At 43.2% G+C, this 25,920-nt stretch overlaps 1 protein-coding gene and 1 long non-coding RNA gene across 12 annotated transcripts in view; one reads left to right on the top strand and one right to left on the bottom strand.

Moving 5' to 3' along the window:
• UNC5D (unc-5 netrin receptor D) overlaps positions 1 to 25,920 on the bottom strand; it is a 261,651-nt gene that overhangs the window by 29,091 nt on the left and 206,640 nt on the right. For all 11 annotated transcript variants that reach the window (XM_021374802.1, XM_021374801.1, XM_021374803.1 and 8 more), the window contains 5 exons: positions 20,380 to 20,523; positions 18,206 to 18,309; positions 2,510 to 2,690; positions 1,995 to 2,162; positions 889 to 1,053 (listed from right to left, as the gene is read on the bottom strand). In XM_021374802.1, coding sequence (XP_021230477.1) covers positions 889 to 1,053; positions 1,995 to 2,162; positions 2,510 to 2,690; positions 18,206 to 18,309; positions 20,380 to 20,523 — 762 coding nt within the window. The remainder of the gene's footprint in view (positions 1 to 888; positions 1,054 to 1,994; positions 2,163 to 2,509; positions 2,691 to 18,205; positions 18,310 to 20,379; positions 20,524 to 25,920) is intronic.
• LOC110387068 lies at positions 2,697 to 8,921 on the top strand. The gene is made up of 4 exons (XR_002432391.1): positions 2,697 to 5,063; positions 6,371 to 6,481; positions 6,839 to 7,110; positions 7,329 to 8,921. It is a non-coding gene; the product is annotated as an uncharacterized LOC110387068 (long non-coding RNA).

The raw sequence follows: 25,920 nt of genomic DNA, 5'->3' as shown, positions 1-25,920 counted from the left end.
CCACTGCACAGGGGCTGACAGAGGGGCATTCCAAAACCTGCCTGCAGGAGCTTGGAAGCAGAGAGGCTGAGCTGGAGGAGCTGCCAGAAAAGCCCGTGTTCCTGTTACCACAGCAGTGCCCAGAGGCCCAGTCTGCACCTGAAACAAACTGCGCTACAAGGACTGGGGGAGTTTCAGTGACTGCTGCCATGGAATGAAGCCTGCTCCATCAGGTAAAATGGAAATCATCCATCTCAGTGCTTAATAAGCGCAGCTTTTCCACAGGCCATATGCTCCTTTCAGATTACCAAAACGAGCATAACACCGTATTTATTCCTTTGCCCTCAAAGCATAAGTGCAGCGTAGCGCAGGAACGCAGAACTGACGTGCAACCACACAACGTGCAAGGATGTTACCCCCAAAGCAGGACAGGTCTTCACCACCTTGCAGTGTCATTAAGGCCTTCCTTGGAAACATGACCTGAATGGGACCTCCTTTTATTAAGGAAATGCTTTCCAGACACTTAAGAAGGGCAAATCCTGTCCCAAGCAGCTGGCTGTGAAGTAGCTTTGCCTTTGTTTATTACTCGCAAGAAACTGGAAATAAACTTTGACCCCAAACAGCTCTTGCACCAAGCGTATTCGTGGTGGTGCTTTGCCAATTTACTTGCACGAAAAAGTAGGAAGCTCAGTAGTACTTTCTATGAAATATGTTGTAGCAGATGGTCATAATTACACATCGCAGAAAACCTTTACTCGGATTTTCAGAGTCATCTGATAACGAATAGGTAAAGTACATGCTACAGAAACCAGCGAGACCACCCCCAGGAGCTCTGACATGAGGCAGATCCACCACAGTACCTGGATTGCAATATCTGTGTCAGGCTGCACAGCGCAAACTGTTACCCACCTTGAATGCAAAGCCCTTCGGTGCAGTTCTCTGACTCTTGGCTCAGGCCCTCGCAGTACTTTCCTCCATTTCGTGGAGCTGGTGCAATACATTCCCGAACCCTCAAATGCTCACACTCCGGGCTGCACACAGACCATTCACTCCACACCTCCCAGTTTCCATCCACTGAATGGGAAGGGAAAAAAAGCAAGTTGTCATTGCTCACCAAAGTGCTGTAGTTCGGCGTTCCTACAAATAAAACTTGTTTTATACCTCCCCTCAGGTCGCACCAGTAAAACACAAGGCTATATTTATTTCTCAAGTGGTGTACTGTATTGGATGTGAAGATAAAATTCAGCACTGCAATGTACCGCCCTGAATGTGCAACATAGAAGCTTTTAGAATAGCACTGGTGTGCAATACTCTGCAAATGCAGTCAATTAAAACTGCAGGAGGAAACATTTCTGGTGCCACCTAGCTATTAGCTTCTAACGCTTCAGTGCCAATTCTGCCTTAAAGCAGGCTGATGCAGAGAGGCCACACATTAACCTACCAGAGCAACGATGCTGACATTGACAAAAAAAAGCACAGCCGGCCTCGTAGATCTCTGGCTAACGCCCTGCACAAGGTGATGGATCAGTGTATTGCTTTGCTGACTGATCTATAGCTGCATCTGACCCTGTTCCAAACAAGAAGGGATTCCAGAGTCTCTGTTCTTTCTCATGCATAAGACTAATGAAAAATCAGATTAACACAGAGACAAATATAAAAATATTATTTTTTCTTAAATCCCAGTTCAGAACATGTTGTATCAAAAACTCATAAAAGCTAGAAAAGAGATTTGTCAAAATCCAAAGAGGCTGTGCTGGGACACCAGGCGAACAAGTCTTCAAACTTGAATGCATACAATCCTACTAACTTTCTTCATCTATATTTGTGAAGCACATATTCCAAAATGAGCTAAGGGCAGTTCTGCTCAATTGCAACAGATGCAAGTGTTTGTTGTTTGTTTTTAACCTCAGTAGGCTTGTAAAAGCACAACTGTCTACCGGGCATTTCAGAAGGACACACATCTGCCTGAGGTGTGCCACTTAAAGTGGTTCCTTGCTGGATGGTGCATGACTCACCAGGGCAGAGAGAAGTGCAGGTGATCTTCTGCACTGACATTCCTTCACAGAAAGCCCCTCCGTTGAGCGGAGCAGGGTTGGTGCAGGTCCGCGATCGCTTCTGCCAGCCCCGACCACAGCGCGCGTTGCAGTTGGACCACTCAGTCCATGACGACCAACCTCCGTTAACTGCAACACAGAACTGTGCCTGAGGTTGTGAAAAGTGCTCTCAGAGACATTAAACAACAAATCTGCTCAAATCACTTCATTCGAAAGTAGAATTAGCCTATTAGTATCTGGAACAAGGACTCTTAGTATTGACAGAACTTCTGGGAACCTTCCGTCACAAATAGAAAACTCTTAATTCCAACCGCTGTAAAAACAGCCACGACCTCGGCCTTAAGCAGCAGAACTAAAATGTAACAGGAGTGAGGTTAGCCGCTTGATTTAGAACCAGCTATGTGTTAAAAACACAACTTCAGGCAGTTAAAGTACGGACTTGTAAGCCTTTCCACAATTATCACGTTTTCACCAACCATAAACCACAACTGTCGCTGACATGCTCCTCCTCTTGGCAACAATATTGGCAGCCATGCAGGTGTAGTTCCCGGAGTCGGACAGACGCGCCTGCCGGATGATCAGGTTGTGGTCTGCTCTGGTGTCAATGTTCTCATCCAGGTTGGAGTCTATGGGCTCCTCATTCTTCAGCCATTCCACCTGGAAAGGGACGGAGAAAACATAACGTGACGTATGACAAGATGGAAGCAGGAAGTCCACAAAGTTATATTTCAATGACTTCATTAATAAATGGTACTTCCAACTTTATAATAATCAGTGGGATAAAAATAAGGTAGAATGAGGTTCCCAACAAGACAGGCATTCACAAGCTCAAGCAAGAAATGAGTCCTTATCTGAAGAGCCTGGAGCTAATTAGCAAAAATGGCAAAGAGCTGGTTTAGACTTGCAAGGATGTGGATTACAAAGAAAAAAATATATATATGTTTGTTCTACTTGGAAAAAAGGAAAGAAAGATGAGGAAGAAGAAGATGGGGGAAAAAAAAAGAGCAGTTAATCACAGTTACCTTGCAGTACACTGCACTTCTAATGTTCAAACCATTGGACCAGTTAAACTTCGTACTACGTATGCTTGATATTAATCTAAGCAATGACATTCACAATTCAAATAAACAATTCACAATTACAATTCACAGTTCTTCACTTATAAGCAGATTCACAATTTAAATAAACATTACTAAACAAGGAGAACATTAGTATTTGTTGTCAAGGTACATAAATACTGTGAAATACTGTGTATAATACAATTCAGGCTGGTTAGTGAGCTAGAGCTGTACTATCTCTGAGCAGACCCAGGAACTGTCTACAAGGCATTTCTCTACTTGACACATTTAAACCAAATGTTTAAGGCAAGGTGAGCTGCTGTTTCAGAACTGAAACATTAAAAATAGAAGCAGAATCCATTCGAAGACTGAACCAATGTCACTCATTTCCATAGCTTTCCTAGACCTGAAGGAGGTATGGCCGTACCCTGAAGTCAAATGCCCTCCTCATCTCAGCTCAGATGAATGGCCTCATTTGGGAACTTGCGGAAGGACCTGTAAACTTTGTGGTAATGAGATTATGGATTTGCTAGCTACAGGCATTCATTAGCACACTGCTCTGCGCAGATGGCCTGCAATTTGTACATTTTCCAGTTTATAAACAACTCAGCAAAAGCTGACCATCAAAGCCAATTAGAATTCATGCCAGGCAGCAGGTTCCCCTTCCAGTAGCACCAGCCTTTGTAGCTGCAGACAGGGCTGGTGTGACGAACCTATCCACTGCTTCTCACATCTCCGCAGCTGGGGGCTTCCCTTGGAAAGAGCTGGGCTTTGTGGCACTGCTGCCTTCCATGGTGACTCTGGGAGTAAATAAAGGGATTATTTTACGCACTGCCAAAAGAGGCGTTAGCTGAGTATGACGTGTGTTACACATTTTTGCTCAATATACTCTTTTCTCAACCTACAATTAGCCAAAAATCGTAACGAAACCAGAAAACTACCAAAGCCTCCAGTAAGATGTAAGACATCTACCTCCAGATCTGTGTTCTTATAGAGCTTTTCCAGGAGTGCGTGCATCCCGAGCCACTCTTTACTGCATGCAGCACTGCAACGCTTGGTGGATGAGAAATGCTTACATTAATGCAAAGCATTTAAAAGAATGATGTTCTCTGTGAAGGGAGAACATTAAACAGACGGAACATAAACGTGAAAGCATTGAGAGATGTGCAATCAAAAGCGATTTGTAAACAGGGGCATGCATTGCCTTTTGCTTCTTATCTGGAGACCTGATGACACTGTGAATACACATCTCTAATTCCAGCACTCAAAGAGAGAAAGACTGCTTTGACCTCAGCAAATGAATGCCTTCGAAGGTGGAAAACCAAGAGATGAATTCAAAGGAAAATCTGATAAATGCAAAGGCCTCACGATGCCAGAAGGCTGTTGTTACTTACAGCAACTACTGGAGAATTTCATCACACAAACGTACACACAACCAATACACAAAATAAAGGCAACAAAGGAAGTTACCGCATCTCTCTGTTGAAATGAGGTGCGTGGTCTGAACTGCCAACCTGTCATCTCGGAACTGCAGAGCTGGAACTCATTGGTATTTAACTTCCCTCGATTTTCCACCACTGGAGGCCATGCAGTTGCTCATAACAGTCCAAAATCCTTTTCTTTCTAAGCATTAGTCTGTCTTAAGTCCTGACATGTTTATATTTTGAACTAGACTTATAATGCCCGTCGATAATTGCAGTAAGTTTATAAAAACATATCTGATTTTTTTTTTTCCTCCTGAAATAGATCTGCTCAGAACTCAAATACCGCCATCAATTACTGACAAAGGCTAATCACGTAATGATCTACGAAAGAAATGCAGGGGCAGATATGGATTCATTCAGCTACTACATATTGGGTGGCAGCAGATGAATTAGCATAATCATAAATTATTCTAATTACAGAAAGCAATTATCAAAGAGCAGCTTACAGTATTATAAAAGGGAAATCAGTTAAATGCACCGTATCCCAGGTAGGTTACTGTGGGAGTTAGTGAACTCTTCTTTATTTCTCTATTCTTTCAAAAATTAAGCTGATCACAACTCGTCCGTATTTCTGTCAATCACAGACAGCACTAAAAAGCCTGACAGCTCCACATCACGGGACTGTTTGAGCTGCTGCAGGTGGTGGGAGTCTCTCTGCACTATGTGCAACATAAATAAAGGATGTATATCATCCTTATGTACAGATACATCCATACAGCTACTATGGAAACACCTCTTCCAGCTGCCACCTAGCAAGTGTGGATGCTCTGGGGACTCACAAGTATCCATGAAACTATTGGTGGGAGCAGAACCACACCTGAGTTTGAGGCTGTAGGTTGCTAACTCCTTTAAAGCTGCCCAGCAGTGGGCTACAGTTGTGGCTTCTATGGGAACAGAACATTATGCCCCAAAACCTCAGCCCGACCACTCAAAGTGCTCCCTGGGAGCATTGCCTTCCACTTTGACAGACACTGTGTTAGTTGTTTGCACAGACAGCGTCTGTGCGATTCAGGGAGGAAAGATGACTAACTCCAGACGAGGAATATTCTTCCAGCTATGCATTACATACAGCTTCCTTCGCCAGAATGGAGAGGGAGGCTAAACAAATGGTAAATTCCTGTAGGAAGACAACTTCGGCATACTCTCATTTACATGAATAGAAACTACTTGCTTTTGCTGTTGTTTTTAATACCCAACTTAATAGTTAAACCTTGGAGAAAAGGCAGTAGATGAGAAGCAGTTATGGGCCCTCCATGAGTCGGTGCCTTAAGGGTTCTTCACCAGCGGCTGCAATTGAAACATCCCGAGGGCTAGCTGGCTGCCCATCACTGCATCTGCTATTCTTTTTGGGGTATCTCGCTTGGGAATACAAAGGGATTTAACAGCCAGAAGAAGCAACACAACTAAGAGATCTTTTGGGCACACGCGATAATTTTATAGGTCAGAAGACAAAAGGCCTTAGTATTCCCGCCTGTAGATTATACTGTCCTGCCCTTTAAACACAACATCTGACTTTCTCATGTGGTCAATAACCTGAGTACACATATATCAGAGATAATATAGTTAGAATGTCAGCTCCTCTTGAAGACAGAATCAATTGCTTTCTGTATGCTAGATAAATGCTTCATGATTTTAAGATGGGAAAAGGTCAACACCTGACTAAAGGCAGCACAAATGTTTTTTATAGTGTAGACAGTTTACAGCTTTTCTTTGACGGGAGAATATAACATGTTAGAAGTAAAGATGAATTCTTTTCTCCAAATAAGTTTCTTTTAATAAAAAATGTTTGCAATAGGTTCTCCTGCACATCAAGACTAAGGGAAGGCCTGGCAGGCTTCCGGCACTTTCTCTGCTGACTCCAGAGCACACACTGGGAGATGATAGTGCCAGGCTCACATTGGTGCAGGTGAATATTCCTCCCCACAGTAATCAGCTCAGGCCTGTAGCTAGAAAAAAACGCTTTCTACCTTAACATTGATTTAGGTCTCATATTCCCAAATCTTTAAAAGCCTTTTTAAAAATGGCTTTTGCTGTGACCTACAGTGTTTTATGGAAGGGATTGAAATCCGTTCCCTTCAAGACTGAGCCTGATCTAGCATGAAATTCGTATTTCTAAAAATGCCAACGTCCAGTTTGAGAAACCCTGACGCTACAGTTAGAAGGGATGACGTGAGACAGGGCAGGTTCTCTGGTAATAGCGATGCACTAAGATGGCAGCAGATCTTTGTTACAGTTTTGTTTTGCTTTCTACCCTGATACACAGATACAAAGAAGAAACCTCCCATCCACATAAATCATTGTGGGAGATTAATAAACACAAAAGCCCGTCTGCAGGATCCAAGCAATTCACATTTACCTTCACGATCACATACTATTTTATCAACGCAATCAAAGAACATTGATCTTCCTTGCAAGAAGCCTACCTCCAGAAACACACAGGCCTCAGGTCAACTACCTGCTGAAGTTTTTTAAATTAATCCACCGAGAGAACACTGTTACCGAATCGTTTAATCACAGCGCTGTCATGCTGTTCCGGTAAGCATATTTTTCCTTCATTAGATTGAATATATAATCTCGTTACATGAATCTGACACACCGACTAACTCATAAATCAGCTTGCACTTTTGTTGGCAACAGCACAGGAGCCTTCTCTTTGAAGAGATGCTCTCAGTGGTTGCAAAAAAGAGCACCTGAAAACCTCGAGGGCGGTGTTGTGCTGCTAACACGTTCCCCTTCTGCCTGTGTCACTCTAGGTGCCTTGTAGGAGCATAAACCTCAAACAGCAAGTGACGTCGAGGGAGGCTGTGCTCCCGTGCAGGCCAGACACCAGTGCTGTCTTCTCTTCTGGAACTCATACTTGGAGCTACGTCCCATTTACAACGAAGCAAGCATTTTTGTTTGTGTGCTTTAAAATCTCAACCAAAAACTGATATTGGTGAATAATCCAGGAGGGGAAAAGGGCTGATGTGTTGGAGGGGGAAGGGAGTAACAAAAAATAAATATGTATTTCATATATGCTCTTGTATAAATATAATGGGAAGATAACAGCTTGTATGTGCTTCTCCATTTGTAATGCTAAAGACAAAGGTGAGCAATAGGTTGACTCAGACATGCTATTTTAAACCACTGTTAAGAGCATACATTGCTAAATGTACCCTTGCTAATGGTATGTTGTCTGATGATTTAAAATAAAAGAATCAGTGCTAATAAAGCCAAAGCTTTTCCTTTTCTAGATAACACAAGATCTCAGGGCATACAGGAATCCACAGACCTCGTTTTAAGCGTGCTGCACAAAGTGCGCGTTTCTCAGTGTTGTGGTGTGGGGTTCTCAGAAGGAAACAAGGAACCCACAGCACTCATGTCTCCAGTTGTGCTCACGGTGCCACTAAGCTTTTCTGCCAATCATTTTTAAGTAGCAGTCTTCAGATATGACAATTTCAAGAATGTGACTGTGAGATATCTCTACGAGAAAACCCCTTTTTATCCACGGTGAACCCTCCTGTTCTACGTGCTAAAAAAATGTATCTAAAAACCAACTCTCTCTATGCAAAGAAATACAATTGTTAACCAACGTGCAACTCAGGCTGTGTCACTAAACGCAGCCGAGCAGATCTGCAACACAAATAACTTATTGCTTTCTGTTGTAACGTTGTTTGCAATCTGAAAATGTATACCTGTATGTTCGGAGAGGTAAAACATTGCCAGAACCTGTGATGTTGTACAATTCCAGTTTCACAGTAATTCAATGATACTTATTCCAGGTGATCAAGTGACTAGCACAAGTACATTGCACCAGCAGAATCTGAATAGAAAGAACCCTTGCTAACTTAGACAAAGAAAGGCACGTTGTGAAAAAGAAATACAACTACAAAGTGCAATAACAAATGTGACAATAACAAAGTGCTGCTTTGAAGTCTTAAAGCATTTAGATATCTGCCAGGGGATGCTTTCTCATACCAGGTTGGCTGGATAGGTTGAATGTTTCAACCTACTAACAAACATTTCACCTCTGAAACAGCATAACATTCTGACTACAGTAGCACCAACATGGTATAATCACTATGTTGTTCTGCTTTCCTTTGATCTCATTGTGATAGACACCAAGGTTAGTCTGTCTGCACTGCAACTACATACGTACACACACGTGTCTATACATAATGGAAGGAAAAATATGTTTGCATTAAGATTCAGCATGTGTGTTAGTGACAAGATTCAGGAAATAGAAATGCTTGGAAATACACAATTAAACTAAGATTTAGGCAGGAACAGGGAAATGAAGAGTTTTTGCAAGAACGGATCATCGGGGCACATACACATCTCCCTTGCTTGTGGAAGATGGCAGCTTAGAAAAGGTCAAAATATTCGGGGGTTCCTGACTTTGGAGGGGAGGAGCTTCCTTTGATGCAAAAGGAAAACTCAGCCGCACAGAAGTTGCAAAAATAGGAAGGAAGAGGCAAGGAAAACACTGTGTGCACAGGGGCAACACTTCATCACATGAGAAGTTCTAGCAGGAAATTTTTTGATTCTGCACTGAAACATAGTAGACACGGAAATATTCCACTCCAAAAGCATCTCGCGTTTTCCCTGCTCACCTCCCCCTTCCAATTAGAGCACTAGTCACAACTGACAATAAACCAGCTGCTCTCGCTATGATTTTGAGAGTGCAATTTACCCAAATGGGCATTAATGCGAGTGGACTGAAAATTGCGAATGCAGTCTGTTGTACTTCCTGCAAGCTGTACCCACAGCAGCGATTTGTCCTGAATTCTAAGACAAGTTCTGGTAGCTACACCTCTTGCCTGTCTCCGTAAGGGTAAAAAGAGAAGGTCTGGGAGATGCCCTCATCCCAAGGGCACTCCCCTTACCTGCTGTTCCTTTCACAGCCGTGCACTCCGAGTGAGAGATACCGTGTGTCTGAGTTGCAGTTGTCCACGTAACGCGGTCACATCTTTGTAAATGTAGGCAAATAAAACACCGGTCAGAGGGCAGCAAGTCTTCCACCAAATGGATCCGATCCTTCTGTTGACAGAACTTTCAGTATTCAAGTTTAGAAGCTGGAAGCCCACTGGAAGGGGAATAAAAGCAGCTGCACACGAAAGTGCTGTGTAAAGCTGCTACGTGCCCCTCACGGACTCCACATACATCAGGGGTCTATTGCACTCTAAAGCTGCAAGCATCAAGAGAAGATTGCCAAACATGCTGAGGATATCACCATTAGGCACCAGGGACGGAAAACTGATGAGACCTCCAGGCACGAGCACAGCAAATAACCACAGCACTCACTGCCCTCTGTTGACCAGAGCTGTGGCAATACAGCTGCTGACTGCGTTGTCCTGACAGAACACTGTACTCCAAAGTTTCAAAATCCTTGTTAGGATGCTTTCACACAATTTCATCATTTGTAATTACAAACATGATGATAAAGCCTATGTTCATGTCCGAGCGTTCAAATTGAAAGCATTTCTGAAAGCAGTACCAGAAAAACAGATACCACTGCAAAAAAGTAAATCCCCAGAGCAGATGTCCTTAGAAAAAGGAACGATCTCTTCAGAGGAACTCACTTCTATTCAGGTCCGCTCACATTTTCCCCCTTGTTCTAGCAATTGTTTGCTTCAGCATTTCTATTTCACGACCTCTGTCTGTTGCTCCTGGGTGCACTGACATACTGAGAACAAGTCAGACCTCAGAAGGAAAAAAGTGTGTTTTCTACTGGAGGAAAACACAGTACCAGTTCAGCTGCTTGCTTGAAATCCAGCACATAACACTCATTTTGGACAGCTATGAGAGACCCTAGAGATAAGCAGGCCTTTTATGATGAGTAGCAATGCTCAATACATGAAAAGCGTTCGGAGTGTCCCTACAAGAAGCTCAATTTTCTCTTGAGACTCAAGAGAACTCTGGTGCTTACAATAAGGGGAGATGGTCAGAATCTCAAACCACTCTTTGTACAGAGTCCCAGCAGCCAGCTGTGGGTGACAAACAGAATAGGAAACTGACCAGTAAGTGCAGCTGCACAGCCCTTGCAGCCCTTCCTGGCATTCTATGAACTGCAAACCCCAAATGTGATGCTGAAACACCTCCAGCTAACAAACCCCTCTGCAACGTGTTTAAGGAAAACTGCCACTTCTATGCAAAACCATGTCCTCTTTTATTCCCACTTTCACAGGATAACAGTGTAATGTAAGGCTTTCTATTTTCGCATATTGAGCAATAGCATTAAAGTGGTTCTCACGAGCACCGATAATCAGAAGCCTTTTTTGCTTTTGAAAACTATTCTTTGTTTGAACATCGAAAGAGTCTGACTCCAGGCTCTGTACTCTGTGCATTACAGCTGCTGTTACACTACCTCATCCATGATCTAGGTTAAAGAATAATAAAAAAATAAATGTTCAGGGCATTGAAGATGAAGTGCTTCAGGGAAGAGAAAAGAAACACACCAAAACCCACCAGAAAAATAACAAGGCAGCACGTCACTCAAAGAGGTGGGGTGCCGGAGGGAAGGAATGGATACGAGACTTGACCAGAGATGAAACAGCATATTAAGCAAACGGAATCTTTATTCCGTTTTTGTGCTGTCCATGCTTCCGCAGAACACAGACAAAGGCTTAAAGAAGAGGCTTTAATTGAGCAAGTGTTTTATAGAATAAGGGCCTGCATACTATTAAATAGGACTGCGTTCTGAACGCAGTCAGACCGGTGTCGTGCGTTACCCCCAGTAACAGCACAGGTTTCCATCTCTGCCAGATGTGAAGGTACAACAGAGGAAAGCACCGAAGCAGCTCAGCATCCCATCATGCCAGTGTGGTGGTGTGCAGCAGAGGAACAGCAGAATGGTACAGTGCTGAGCAAACGGCACTGCTGCAGACATTACTAGAATAATTAAATGGAGCAATTATGAGTAAGCTGCTACACCATTTTGGTAGAGTAGAATCAACATTTAGAGGAGCTGAGTTTCGTTTGGTAGGGTACACTGGGAGCTGATAGAAGGAGATGAAAAGGAAGGGAACTAGATACCTCTAAAACCTGTAAAGACTCTTCAACAGAGTTGTATGGTGTAAGTTTGTCCACATAAGCAACCATTTAAGTTTATTTGCATAGTGACTGCTGCCTTAATCAGTGGCATTTTTCACCGTATGTACAGTGTAGGATAATATGTGTCTAATAAAAGAATCTGCATTTCTCTGGAGTCTTGGAGGAACGACAGAATGGGAATAAAAGCAGTAATGCTGTGCACTGCTGTGAGCAATGCCTGCTTCCCCCACCTAACTGAACCACTGCTCCTCACGTGTCTGTGTGCCAGGCTGAGCAGAGCTTGTTCTCCCCAGGGACAATCTGCTTGGGCAGCTGAGCCCATGGAACTTTGCCATCTGCTCACAGAGCCCCACAGTGTGGCCTGACACCAGAAGCATCTCGGATGTACTCTGATGCGCGCTGACTTCCAAAGCGATGCCTGTTCTTGGTAACTCTGCTACTTTATGCCAAAATGGACCCTAAATAGTTCTCCGTGGAAAATACTCATTGATGTGAGATCTGTGAGATTCTTACTGTCTCCAGAAGATGCTGTGGGATGTGTACGAACTGTCCTTAAAACGCTGTTTTCTAGAACAGCGTTCCCCTACCACCTCTCAAAAACTTGTATTTTTACCATATAATTCACAAGCAGAAATTTTATAGGGTATATGTATCAAAACAAATTCTTCACTCAGAATTTTAAGGTCTACTATTGATCAGCTGGCTTTGCAAACAAATCAGCAGAAGGTTACATGTATGAACGGGCTGCCCAGGGAGGTGGTTGAGTCACCGTCCCTGGAGATGTTCAAGAAACGTTTAGATATAGCGTTGAGAGACATGGTTTAGTGGGGTTGTTGGTGGTAGGTGGATGGTTGGACTAGGTGATCTTGTAGGTCTTTTCCAACCTAGCTAATTCTATGATTCTATGATTCTATCCTATGGTGTGTAGCACCTTACAATACCCTATTAGCAATTTTCATATCTTCCCCCCAACAGCTTGGAGTAGCGCTTCAGCCTGAAGATCTACAGCTCAGACATCCTTCCTGCAGAGCAGCAGGACGTGGGATGCACCCTAGGCGTGCGTGCTTCCAGCATCTGCAGCGAAGCAGTCAGGAGCTCTGAAGTGTTGAGATCTCCTTGTCACTGCTAACGTTAAGAATCAAGAATTTGCATAATTCCTTCATAAAGCAAAAAGAATTTGTTTCACCACTCTGAATACCGCCCCGTGTAATTTTGTCACGTCTAAGTTAACTACTAAATTTCTTACAATTTCCCATCATTTTGTGATTTTAAGGAAATGGATGATGGCAGTAGCTGCTGAAGTAAAATCAGTCTTTAAGAAGAGCTTACCTCTAGATGAATAATCACTGAGACATACCATGCATACCATGCTCAGTCTTAAAAGTGAAACGTTTTTGGCATACAATGAAATGCACATATTGTATTTGTAACTAACATACCTTAAGAGGACAGCAAAGATTGATACCTCAGACACAGGATCGAAGATCTATAACGAACTCTGCACTATGCATGCTGTTTGCATTTAGTAATCATACTCCGTTTTCTGTAACTAGAAACAAGATTCATTGAAGACAATAATTCAGCCGCCTTTTTTTGCCATAGTGTTTTACTACAATCCCATTATCCTGCCATATTACGTTTTACAGTATGTGTGCAAGCCCCATAAATACACAAGCCTATGTAAAATAGGCAGCAATGACTCTCACTGCTTTCTGAATACTTGCAGCTTGTGAATTTTATGTGGGTTTTGCATTTTGTCGATGTGTTTGCAACAGGACGCGTCCTGCCCAGAAGAGAAGTTATTTTATATTTCCATTAAAAGCTACAACAGTAAATAAGCCATCAGAACTCATGCAGATATTCGCTAGAACTTCTACAGCAGTCCATTAAAGTGTCAGAATCTGTGTTAAAAATTTGAAAAAGTGTCTGGATACAGCCCATTTAAACCTTAAATATGTATTTGGGTATAAATGAGAAAGATATTTCAGAGCATTGCACAGACCTCTGCAGAGCTCTCAAGGCAAGTTCACACTCATCAATAACAGTTCAGCACAAGCGCAGATGCAGAAGGATCTGCAAGTCATTAGTACCCAAATATGAACTATTCAGAGATTTAATCTCAAAGTACTTACTTATAATAAAAGAGATTTAGAATAAATCTTGAGGCCAACTTCTGCTCCAATTGACTTTATCAGCATTCCCCATCCAGCACTCCCAGTTGGGACTTGGCTCCCCGAGCTGATACCATATGCAACACGGAACCACAGCTCTCCCACTTAGCAGCACACACACAGCTGAGGCAAAGGTGAGCAGAATCCAGAAAGCTAAAGGGTTTGTTTGGTTTTCTTTATGTGAAAGCCTGCTGTTTAGAAATGCTGATCTCTAATAGCAAGTCTGAAGACTCATTACTAATGTGCCCTCAACAAATCACAGCGCCTGGCCAGCACAGCGACGAGAACTTAAAAGCAGATGTCTCAAAAGATTACTAGCTACAAAAGCAAGCAGGTTTTTTGTTCCCACACCCCAAATTTTACTCTCTTTTGCACTCCTAACATAAAACGTACAGAACAGTGATTATCCTAAACGTCACTAAATGCACACTGACCAAGTCTTTTCCAGGCTCCAGTTCAACAACCGTCACAGAATGCAATGTCACGACCATCAAGAACCAGACAGTAAGGAAATACCGTCAATGAACCAGAGAGGATGCTGTAATTTATTCTGTTTGCTGACTCCAGGATCCTGTGGAAAGCACCAGGATCTATTAGTAATATTGATTCCAGATGCAGCTCTGAGCTGGTACAGGCTTGCACAAAAGGACAGAATCAAGTTGTTCAATTCTTCATTATTTCACTTTTAAAGGAAATGAATGCGCCACTGAGAGGCACCGAGTCCAGTGCTCAGTGAGTTCTTAAAATTAATAGAAAAGTAACCTTTGGCAAGGGAAGAGCAAAACATTCAGGCATGGTGGTTACTATTACTGACCTGCCAACATTACGGATATGAAATCTTACCCAAGTTGCTTTATACAGTCATGACAATGGGTATGAACAGAATGACATCATGTCAACAGCATGACTGCAATACAAAGAAAAGAGCAGGCAACGTGTACTTCTCGAGGATGAGGGCTTAACACCCGTTTCAGAAACTTGCCCCTCTGCTGCTTTGCACTCTGCGCACTGATTTAAAGCCAAGATTTGTAAAAGGAGAGCAATGGGGCTTAGGGACCCAGCTGGGTTTAACTCCTTTACATCTTCATAAACACACCCACAAAGGGTTACGTGTTCTTTCTATTCTTTCTCACAAAATATGGCAGCATCAGAGACCCGAGGCCGAGCACCCACCTGGCAGCTCCCAGAAATCACCAGCAGACGTGGATGCATCAGTTCATCCAACTCCTGTGCTACAGCACAACTGCAGCACTGCACACACCCTGAGCTAAATGAAGCCTCTATTGCACACAATTAATAAACACATCTATGGGGAGAATCTCTTGTGGGGATTGTGAGCCAGAACTGTTTCTTCTCTGGGCCAACTCTGCATCAGTTGTGAAAGAAATGGCTCTGGTCCCATCAAGCCTGTGCCAGCAGAGATTCTGTTACATTTAAACCAACATTTGCCACAGCAGGGGACTATCAGATGCTCTACTTGAAAGCCTGGATTTTCGTTTTTGTTTTGTTGTTTAACTTGTTAAAAAAAATGGAATTTCTTTGGGTTGGGTGCTGTTGCCTCCAAGCACAGCTGCTCACCAGCTCTGTTTTGCTTGCCATGCAAACGCATGAGAAGAAGATTTTAAACCTTTCTGCAATATGCTTAGTGTCAGGATTTGGGTTTTCTTACTGCTGTGGCAATGCTCACAGAATGCTGCATGCAATGCAGCCTCCCAGAGCAGAGCTTCCTTACATTCCTCCTCTTCCAGGAGCAAACTCTGGAGGTGGGCAACCTAGAAAAGGCAGTGGAGGCAGGAGTAGAGGCTGGTCTGTGGGGCTGACAGCAGCTAATTCCCAGGCCTGCACACAAACAGAAAGGCAGAACATCCCAGGAGCAAGGTGCATCGTTCTGGGTGCTCCAAAGAGCACGGAACGTGGCATTGCTGCGTGAACATTCATTAGCAGTAACAGTTGGGCACATTCAATAGCATTTCCTGCACGAGAGGTGAACTTTGCCTCCACGAAGACAGTAATCACATTCTTGGAAAGAGAATGCAGATTTAGAAAGATCCTTTTCTATACATCTTTTACTTCAGACCCAGCTGACACAAGCAACTGCAATTTGCTGCTAAATGAGTCAAGACAGCACAGTGCATTTCAAAGCAGCATTAAATCCAGAGCTTGCCTCAGCAGGATTTGGAGCTCTTGATTCGTGCCTATGTGACATTAAAGCTGAATTAGAATTCTGCAATTCCTTATTTGTAATCCTCCTTGGCTGTTTGTTTTCGCTAATGTGTTATCCATCTTAGAGACTATTTACTAAAAGTGAACTGTGCGAGCACACAGAGCACTGACGATATTACGTTAGTTCCCATTATTTGTAAATTAATTTATACAAGCTAGGCCTTCTGTCATATACAGTTTGGATACATTACAACTATGGATCCAAATCTTTAATCCATACTTTACTAGCTCCTTTTTTTTTTTTTTAATGTACTGCATGCAGAAAGTAATACTAATAAGAAACCTTAATCCAGATTATTTCATTGCTACTAATGATGAGATATTGAAGCCATATTCATTTTGGAACAGAGTAAAAACAGAAATTCCTCTTAACAAAACTAAACTTGACCTAGCGGAATCAGTGAAAATATTTGAGGAGTGCCTAGATACGTGGAAAGGAAGAGTGGGAAGGGAAGGCCCTCCCTCCTGGTGCTGCCCAGGATGCTCCACTATCAGCCATCGCCACCAGCCCCACTTTCCAATTCTTACAGAGCTAATGACTGAGGATTTGGGGGATTAAGCCACCACGTAGGACATTTTTATCAAGAGCATTTACTTTTATACTTCTGTCCTTAGGTTTAACAATTCCTCAGCACCTTTAAGCTGCAGAAAAATAATTCCAGAAATGAAGATTTATATTGTTGATAAGGAGGCAGGCTCGCAGAAATAATTGAGCTGAACTTAAATTTCATTCCACCATAAAGTGTCTCTCACCGAGCTGCACTGTGTGATTAGAGGTTTGGCTGCACCTGTCCTTCATCGCCATTGTCAGAAATAAATGGCTAGATTAATTTGTTCCTACGGCGGGCACAGAAGTGCGTGCGCTTTGGGAAAATAATGGTGCTGCACTTCTGTGCCTGATGGACAGAATAATCAGAATCTTCTCCAAGGGATTCAAGCAGACATCGGCACACTAACACCAAAGGGGTGAGAAACTCCTGTCCGTTTTGTTTTCAGTTTGCATTTCTGGGACTATGCAGACTATGGATTAAAAACCAAAAGAAACAAAAAACCCAGTACCAAAATTAGCATCCATTTTGCATCTAATGAAACAGACACAAGCTTCATCCATAGCTACTTCAAGGCTTATCACCTCGGACTCCATCCAAACTCTGAAGAGAGAAATCCTTGTTTCCAAACTGTTCATTTGTTGCCAGCCTTAGGTTTTACAGCGTTTTGTGTTTCTTGGTACCACACACACACAGCAATTATTGAGCAAAACTGATGGGCTATCTCTGCTATTTCTTATCCACATCCTTAACACGGTAGGTCTTCCTTAACTTGAATATACCAAATGAGTTTACGACACCGAGCTTACTGCCACAGACCAGAGCCACTCTTCATTTGAGTCTGAGCCCCAGTTTCTAAAGACACTTAATTATTTCCGGAAGACTGTTTACCTTGATGAGCATAGAATTAGCCTTGAAGCCTTTATGTGAAGCCTTTATGTGAGATTTTATTGTCCAGAGCAAATATGACCTGTTACGATTTACAGGCATTACTAGCAGCAATAACAATTTTATCATCAACATCAGTAAATCAGGGCTGTTTGAGAACTACGTGATTTTTATCTGTAGAAACCAACTGAAGTGTCAGTTTTTTGTTCAGTATAATTCCTAACTTTCCTAAAAGACAGATATTCTGTTTGACTCTTGGCCAGAAAGCAGATAATTCTTAAATTCTCAGTAAAATTTAAACAGTGTTCACCATTTTTTCCCCCAAATGGTCGAGTTCCAACAAGGACAGCATTCTGTGGATGTTTAACCATGCATCAATGGAAAACCAGTCAAATGCGGGTAATCAGTTCAGCAAACCTTGCTTGTTAGGTGGTATTTACCTATTTACTCCATAGGTAACAGGTACCCATTTACTCATTGTTTGTTTCTTTGGGTCTCGAGGAATACACACAGGATTTCTATAGTTCTTCCACCTGAAAACTTCCCGTTCCCCTCTAAACATCGTATTTTTAGAATCAGTAACAAAAGCAAAGCAACGCACGTGGCAGCAAACTACTCGGATCCCAAAAATGGTCAACTTTGAACAACGCACGCTGACCTCCCGCAGAGGGCCCGGCTCACGCACGGCCAGGGCCTCGTGGAGCACTGCCACCAGCACCAGGCCTCAGAACCCCGCCGTGCTGGGCCCTTCGTGCACAGCAACCTCACCTCAGCCGCAGGGACTCCCTCGGGGGGCCGGCAGTGCAGAACGATCATCCCTTCGATAGGAACCTCCTTCCCCTGGGGGTCTTGCTCAAAGTTTTTCCTTAAATCTGCAGAGTTCAACACAATAATTCATTACAACTCCAGCGCAGCTTTGTTTGGATAAAGAGAAGAGAAAGATACGTCTGTAGCTGAGGTTCCATTTCTCCGCCTTTATGTCACGCCTGTCTTTGTGTGACCACAGAGACAAACAACATTAGAACAGACATAAAGGAACATAAAAGACCTGACACCCGACGAGCAGCAGGAACGTTTCCTACAACGCGGGCTTTGAGACTTAACCTCCCTTCTTCAAATGGAGTCTCAAATTCCACAGTGTCAATTTACTCATTTAATTTTCTCTGTTACTACACTTCATGAAATCGAACCCCTTAACCAGCAGAGGCTCTGAATCAGTTACACGTTAATATATTTTATGAAATACGTTAAGACTTATTTCGGCAAGAGAAAAGGGGCACGTAGTGCGTGTTCTCTCCTTTTTCTGATTCCTGGCTTATCTCTGTGAAAAACATCAGCTTTAATCATCTCTTTCGCAGTATCCTATCTAAAAACTCATTCATTGACACTTTGGATGTAGATGTGCCTACAAAAGTCTTTATTAGGATGAAAAATAGAATAGGATCCATCTTCTCACTGCCTTTGCATTCCACACTACCATAAAGAAACACTTACCTGATTTCCAGAGGCACGAGGTGCTGTAATGCTTTGGACTCAACTCACAATTCAGAATCTCTAAGTTCCAAGACAAAAACAACCACCACCACAGAAGCAGACACCAAATTAAACACAACTCCACACACTGCAGGGACAGGGGCTGTGAAAAACCTCTGAAGTGGCCACAGGTGCTGCGAGCTATCACAGATGAGATGTGCACGTTCCCATCTCGTGCCCTCTGGGGACACTCCGTAGGGCAGGAACCCACATCACGAATTGAGAAGCTGCTGCTGTTCACCACAGATGGGAGGGCACAGGCCCATGGAAGGGTGAGCCATGGAAATACAGGGAAGGAGTAGTTACAGGCAGCTGCTGGCAGCCACGTGTTGTCTCTGTCTGGACTCCTGAAAAGTTCCATCATCTCTGCACTTAAGAATTTCTTTCCATGAAAAAAACACAGCTTTAAGTGAAAGTAGCACAGCAAATGGCCAGCACAGGAGCACTGCTCCCCAGCAGCATCCAGCCCCGCAGTGCATTGCATGAAGCAGAAATGAAGAGCACCCAGTGCCTGTAGTGTGTCTGCAGCTCTGGGTGCAGCTGGGGGCATGGTCTGCAGAACTGGTACATACTGGTGGTTGAGAAATCCCAACGCACAGCTCCACCTGCTTCACCTCATGCTGATTTTTCCTCACATTGCCACGTTATGGGGTTGGGAAATCGCAGTGCAGAGAAAAAGTCAATAAAAATTCAATTCAGAATAATAGTCCTTTGCAGCTCAGCAATGCAGAGGAATCACCAGATCATTCAATGTGATGACATTTAATGCAGTGAAATAAAAAAACTAATTTACACATATTTACGCATTCAAACTAAATCGGTAGAGTAAAAAAATCTGTCATTTATAAAATCAAGGAGTTGTAGCAGTGTCCCATTACTTCAGACGTTAATTTATCCTGATAAAAATTTAGGGAAAAAGATTTACCATAAATTGCTAGAACAGCAGCTGATGAAGTTATCACTCAGAGTTTCTTGCATGAACCCCTCGTGCTGCAGCTGCCCCGTGCAGCTCCATCCCCCCCGGACGCGTTCCCCCAGCACCTCGCAGCTTGCTGCCATCACCTCCTGCTGAGCTTTATTGCAGTTTCCATTTTTTCTTCTTTCAAACAATGCTCTGCTGATGGTGGCCAATAACACCACGCTGTGCTACTTCAGATACAAAGAACAGAGCCCAACATAATTAATCTATAATGCCTTTTTTAAAGCCTAACGTTTAAAGCTTTAACATCCTGGCACTGGAAGTCACGCCATGTACTTGACACAACTGCACAGCTCATGCCAACGGTCAAAGCACAACACCTTGCAGGAAACACAAGAAAAAGCAGATGTCAGCACCCAGGAACCCTGCAAGAACAGCACGTTTCCACACCTCACACAACCAAGAATGTGAGAACATTCACTCTACTCACAGGCGATGCGAACGGACGCCTTCCTGCTCTTCGAGGTCCCTAGATGGCTCCATGCAACGCACTGACACCAGTAATCTTCTGGCCCATGGAAGTCCTCCACCTGCTGCCTCGTCACGTTGATGAACACCTCTCGAACCTTCAGGCCTGAAGGGGAAAGATACAGAAAATGAAGCAACGCGAGCTATCTTCCTTGGGCATAAAGCTAAGGTTAGCCAACGCTTTTAATTAAACAATTCTATTTTTAATCAAGGCAAAGCTTTAATTACTTTGACAATAATACATTACCATTAATTAAATCCTAAAAGCTGAGTAGGTCATAATGCATCAAATGAAGAGAATTACCCACCCACTGTGGCCTTTGCAAGGCTGTAACACTCCAGAAACCTTTTCTCTTGTGCCTTTTGTCACTCAGAAGGATTATTTGGAATTGTGTAATATATGGTGAAATTGTATTCCCATTTACCACTCTCAGTGCACTTGAAGTTCTTCCTCAAGTACCTTGGTAGGCCCATCCATCACCCCCAGTCAAGTCAAACAACCAGAACTATGCATAAATGACAGGAATTAAACAGGTTCACCTAAATAACTCGGAAAAGAATCTCATGGAATAATGAAGGCAAGCCATGAGTAACGATGGGAACTAATTTTGTGCTTTTTCTTCACCTGCTGCCATTGCTGTAACTCCCTGAGCACAGCCAACGTTCAGCAGTACTGCCCTTCAGAGCAGAAGCATTTGTTTCAGACAAGATCATAAGAACAGAGGCCTTATAAGCCTGACACCTTATTTTATACACTCGCGACGTTTGCTGTATCTGTTTGCTGTATCTGTAGCTACCTTTGTGTGACAACACTGGGGAGAGGAAATATAATCCAAATCACTGTTAAGAGGCATTAAGAATCACTTAGGAGAGCTAGTCAGAAAAACATTAATTTGAAAATTGAAAAAAAAAAAAATCATGCCTACTACTTTCTTCCTTCTCTCCTCTGGTGCAGTCCCAGGGTGCTTATTTCCCCTTCACTGGAAATGAATGAAAACTCAATCTGAAAATATTTCATGCCTGTGAATTTATAAAGCACCAAGAAATTTCGAAACGTGAACTCCATAAAAATTGGCTTCCACTTAATCTCAGGCATCATTAACAAGGGCTGGGTATCTCCCTTCTGGAAGGCACCAGGAAGTCAGCCTGGTCCGTTAACAAACAAGGACTGAGGCCACTGGGGATGCTCACTGGAGAGCGGTGGGGAAGAGCAGATGAGCTTTAAATGCTATAAAGCAATGCAACATTTTTGTTATGTTTCCTGCGACACGCAAATCTTTCTTTCTTTTCATTGCTCATGTTTGGCTTGACATATTTCCCAAGGACACCTTAAGATACGGCCAGACCTCCAAGAGCTTCCTTAAGTTGTCTCGAAGATCGTTTTAGAAGCTCAAATATTTACCCACTCTGTACTAAACAAACAGATCTTTCCTGGTTGTTTCTGTTTGCGCTTTGTTTTTACTATCTTGATGCATTTTTCAACAAAGTTGTTTACAAAAGCTTCGCTTTGCTTTCTGTAATGATGAAAACATCAGCGGCAGAACCCAGCAGTTCTGTCGGAAACCCCTCTCCCTGCTGACAAAGGCTGTAAGGTGTACAATGAAAATGCATCATCTCAAAGTAAACACCCAGGCTGCTCTGAGAGCAATGAATCCCCAAGTTCTCAGCCATACAGCCTTTCTGTAGAGTGATGTTTATGGGTTAGCAATAAGAGCAGCCACAGTAAGTTCCATTAGAGACCCTCAGAGTCCTGGTGACCTGACACGGCGGGTCCCAGTGGCTGAACATTTCGCATTCTGTCATGCTGGATGACACTGACAGATGCATATTTTATTGATACTGGACCCATGACAAATCAAGCTGTGTGCAATCCCCGGATGACTTCAAAGCTCCAAAGCCTCCAAATCCAAGCTAATTTGCAGCCACGTCCAACGAGGTTGCAACCCATCTACTTAAAGACCTCTTTGACAAGGATGAAAAACAATCAGTCCTTGACAAACAGTGACCTTTCTGAGATGGCTGTCTCCGGTCAGGGATCACTCACCCAGCACTCAATTAGCTGGCACACACTGCTGTGCAGCCACATCCCTCCTAGCAGCCCGCGTGTCTGCGCTGCCTGCAAACACAGTGCTGCTCCGTGCATGCATGAAGGTGCTGCAGCCTGAACTGCTGCAGAGATGAGAAGTTTCCATGGTGTCCTGCTGTACCCGAGCCTCCCGTGGTCAGCTTATTCCCACCACGACCTCAAACAGCATCTTCCTGGGGAAAACCCACTCATCCCGTCACCAGCCATTAGCTCCCACCTTGCTGACCGTTCCCCACCTGGTTATGACACACTCTGACTCTCCAGAACTCTCCCAATTTCTAAGCTACTCAAGGAATTTTTGGAAGCAGTGAACAGAAACGAGGAGTTGAGAACTGCACATTACACAGCTGCCAGAGCAAGCAACAGAATCTTTACTGATACCACCCTGAAAAGTCATCACGTGTGGAAGAGCAGAAGCCACTTCTAGGCTCATTGGTGCTGTACAACAGCAATCAGTCATCGCTGAATAAAGGCACCTACAGATTTGGGTTTGTTAAGGTAGAACGTTCTCCAGCCCAACTCTTCCTTTCACCAACATGTTAATTAATACTAATTGATATATATCAGCCTGAAGCAACACTTAATGTGCTTTCAATCGGGCCACCAGACAACGCATGATTTTGAGAGGCTGAGGGTTCAGCACTGCGAGAAGGGGAAAGGCAGGACAGGAATTCAGCCCCTTCGGAGTCTCCTGCTTTGCCAACCCACGATACAGATGCATCCAAAATAACAGAATCACAGAATTGCTGAGGTTGGAGGGGACCTCTGGAGGACATCCATTCCCTGGGGAAAGTTGTTTGTGTGTTGTCTATGGAGAAAGTACTCCTATTTTCATTTATTTCAGAACCAGCTACAGAAAGCAAACCCACGGGGAACAGAGGCATATATTCTTCATTTATCATCACTGCATTTCACCAGCAGAAATATTCACCCGCCATCTGCGTCTCAAAAAATGCCAGAGAAAACATTCACAGGAAATGACAAAAAAAAAAAATATCCAGGCAAATAAAAACAGGCACATCATAAACAAGAACAACATTTTACCTGTAACTTGTGTGACTCTAATAAGCACTGCAAGTCAACCCTTTAAATTATTGTGCAAATTATAACCATCATCTTTTGTTACACAGTACAGCCTTACAGAATATAAAATTATGACTATGGCACTGAGATGCTAATAAGCTTTCTGCACCGTTGGATGGTTTAGCTGCAGATAGACTAATGTTGGCAGCAGATGAATAATTGCTCTCCATGTACTAAACATAACAGAGCTGCACAGAACTTCAGCATTTGTCAGCTTTATTTGTTTAAATGAGAAAAACGCTGACAGCAGTTATTGCTGTAATCCTTTTATTTATCAGACAAGAAAACTCTAGTTACTTTTAGCAGGTCTGATCCTGCGGTAAAACCAAAAGTTGAAATATTTGTAAACTATTTTGGAGGTGCGGTCCACAACGTGCAGGAAAAAAGGGAAAAAAAGCTAAACAAAAGGAAACGCGTCAAACCATAACTGTTATATTTTTATCACAGTAGGATCTATTAGCTCAGGCTCTGATTTTCTGAGTACACCGAGTGAGCAAAGTTCCCCTGCTGCCATGCTTATGGTATGAACAAAGAAGGGAGACCGTGGATCGCTATCCCCTTTTCGTAGCTCAGGAACTAAGGTGGAAGATGAAATAATTGGATCTGTAACTGAGCAATGGACCACGGCAGCATGGAGGTGGAACCCACATCCATCAGTCATGGCACGAGCTGCCTTGCCTGCCCTGCATCAGCAAAGTCACCGCAGCACAGACTACAATGCAAACCAGCAGCCCACCAGAGCCCTCTGTACATCCTCAAGCAGCCAGCTCGTGTCAGCCCAGTGTTCAGCTATGAACCATACAGAGCTACACAACTGCTGCCCTTCCTCTCACGTTGCTTCTATTCTTCAGGTTCGCATACTGACTCTTGTCACATGCACTCCTTGCACAGCCTGGCTAAGAACACACGGGCAGGAATTTGCGGAGATGCTAAGGTATGTGTCTTGCATTTAGCATTAAGCTTCCTCCCTTATTTGTTTCTATTCTTCGCCACTATTCTACAGTTCTTCTCTGAATTTCCATCACATACCTAAGAGTGGAAGGATGGAAAAGGGCAGCCTCATTTTCACGGGGTGTATCTTCCTTTTGGTGGACACACTGATGCTCGTTAACCAGAGGCACCACTTGTGCCATAAATGTGAGTGCAGTTTCTCACAGATGGAGCCCACGCAGCGTGCAGAGCACAGAGTGTTTGGTAGCAGAAATGTTTATTCCCCAGATTTGGCTCCAGAGATGAGGGCACTGTCAGAGCACTCGTTTATTCCCCTCAAAAAACCCTCAAGTCTGATGTTTCCTGAAGGCTGGGGAAAGGTTCTAGAGTGGTTTTGTGGATATGGGTACATCTGGGAGAGCAAGCATCCAGGGCTGTCCTTCAGCAGCTGCACCTTGCGCCTTTGTGCGCTCGGGATCATCACGGCTGGTTTCAGAACGCATTAACTATTGGGAGCACGCCCACGTGCAGACAGCAAACAATACTTTTAGTGCTAGCTCTGCCCTTGGGCTAAATTCAAATCTGCATCATTTATATTCCAGATCCCATTTGCCTGTGCCTCCATGTCTCAAAACTCAATGTTACCGGTGTTATTTAAAAACAAAACAGAAAACCTACCGCCTAACGTCGCTTCATTTTTTTTTTTATTCTATTATTAATCCAAGGCTTATAAAACATAATTGCAGTATTCACAAGACAGCTTTTTCATTAACCATATGGAAGAAAAACATTTAGGAATGACATTTCTTCTATATTGATTCAGCAGTGCCTTTAGAAGTAAAGGTTACGCCTATTAAATTCTCTCTGAAAAGGTAACTGTAGAAATTAGAATTCACCCAGATTAGCATTTACAAAAAGCTGTTAGGATGAAATTTCTTCCGAATGTGTCACTTAAAGTGAATGCCAAACACCACTGTCACTTTAGGAGACTTATCTTTTTTTAAATGTATTTTTTTTCCCCCCCTCTAAAGAGGAATTTCTTGTATTGATAGAGAGGATGTGATGCCTACGCTGCTATTTCCAACACACGGAGTTGCCTAGCAATGGCGGAATTTCAAAAGAGGAGGAAAGCAATAACAAAACTGAATTGTGAAATTACAAGACAGTGCAGCATTAAATTGGTTTGCAATAGTTATCGAGATGCTTCCAAATGAGAAAAGATAGAGGGTGTGCTGGAAGCATGATAAAATCTGTTGATCGCTTTCAACTTTCTCCCTTCTTATTCTCTTCTAGATACGCGCTTTTACACAATAGATTTCTCCTGCTTAACTTGGTTACATCGCAAATAACCATTCCTCCATCTCAGTGCAGCCCTCCACCATAGAACTGTGCCATCCCCCAGTT

The sequence above is a fragment of the Numida meleagris genome, chromosome 21 (genome assembly GCF_002078875.1).
Source record: "Numida meleagris isolate 19003 breed g44 Domestic line chromosome 21, NumMel1.0, whole genome shotgun sequence".
Taxonomy (NCBI): domain Eukaryota; kingdom Metazoa; phylum Chordata; class Aves; order Galliformes; family Numididae; genus Numida; species Numida meleagris.
Note: the sequence above shows the minus strand (reverse complement) of the source record. Positions and strands in the feature narration are given on the sequence as shown.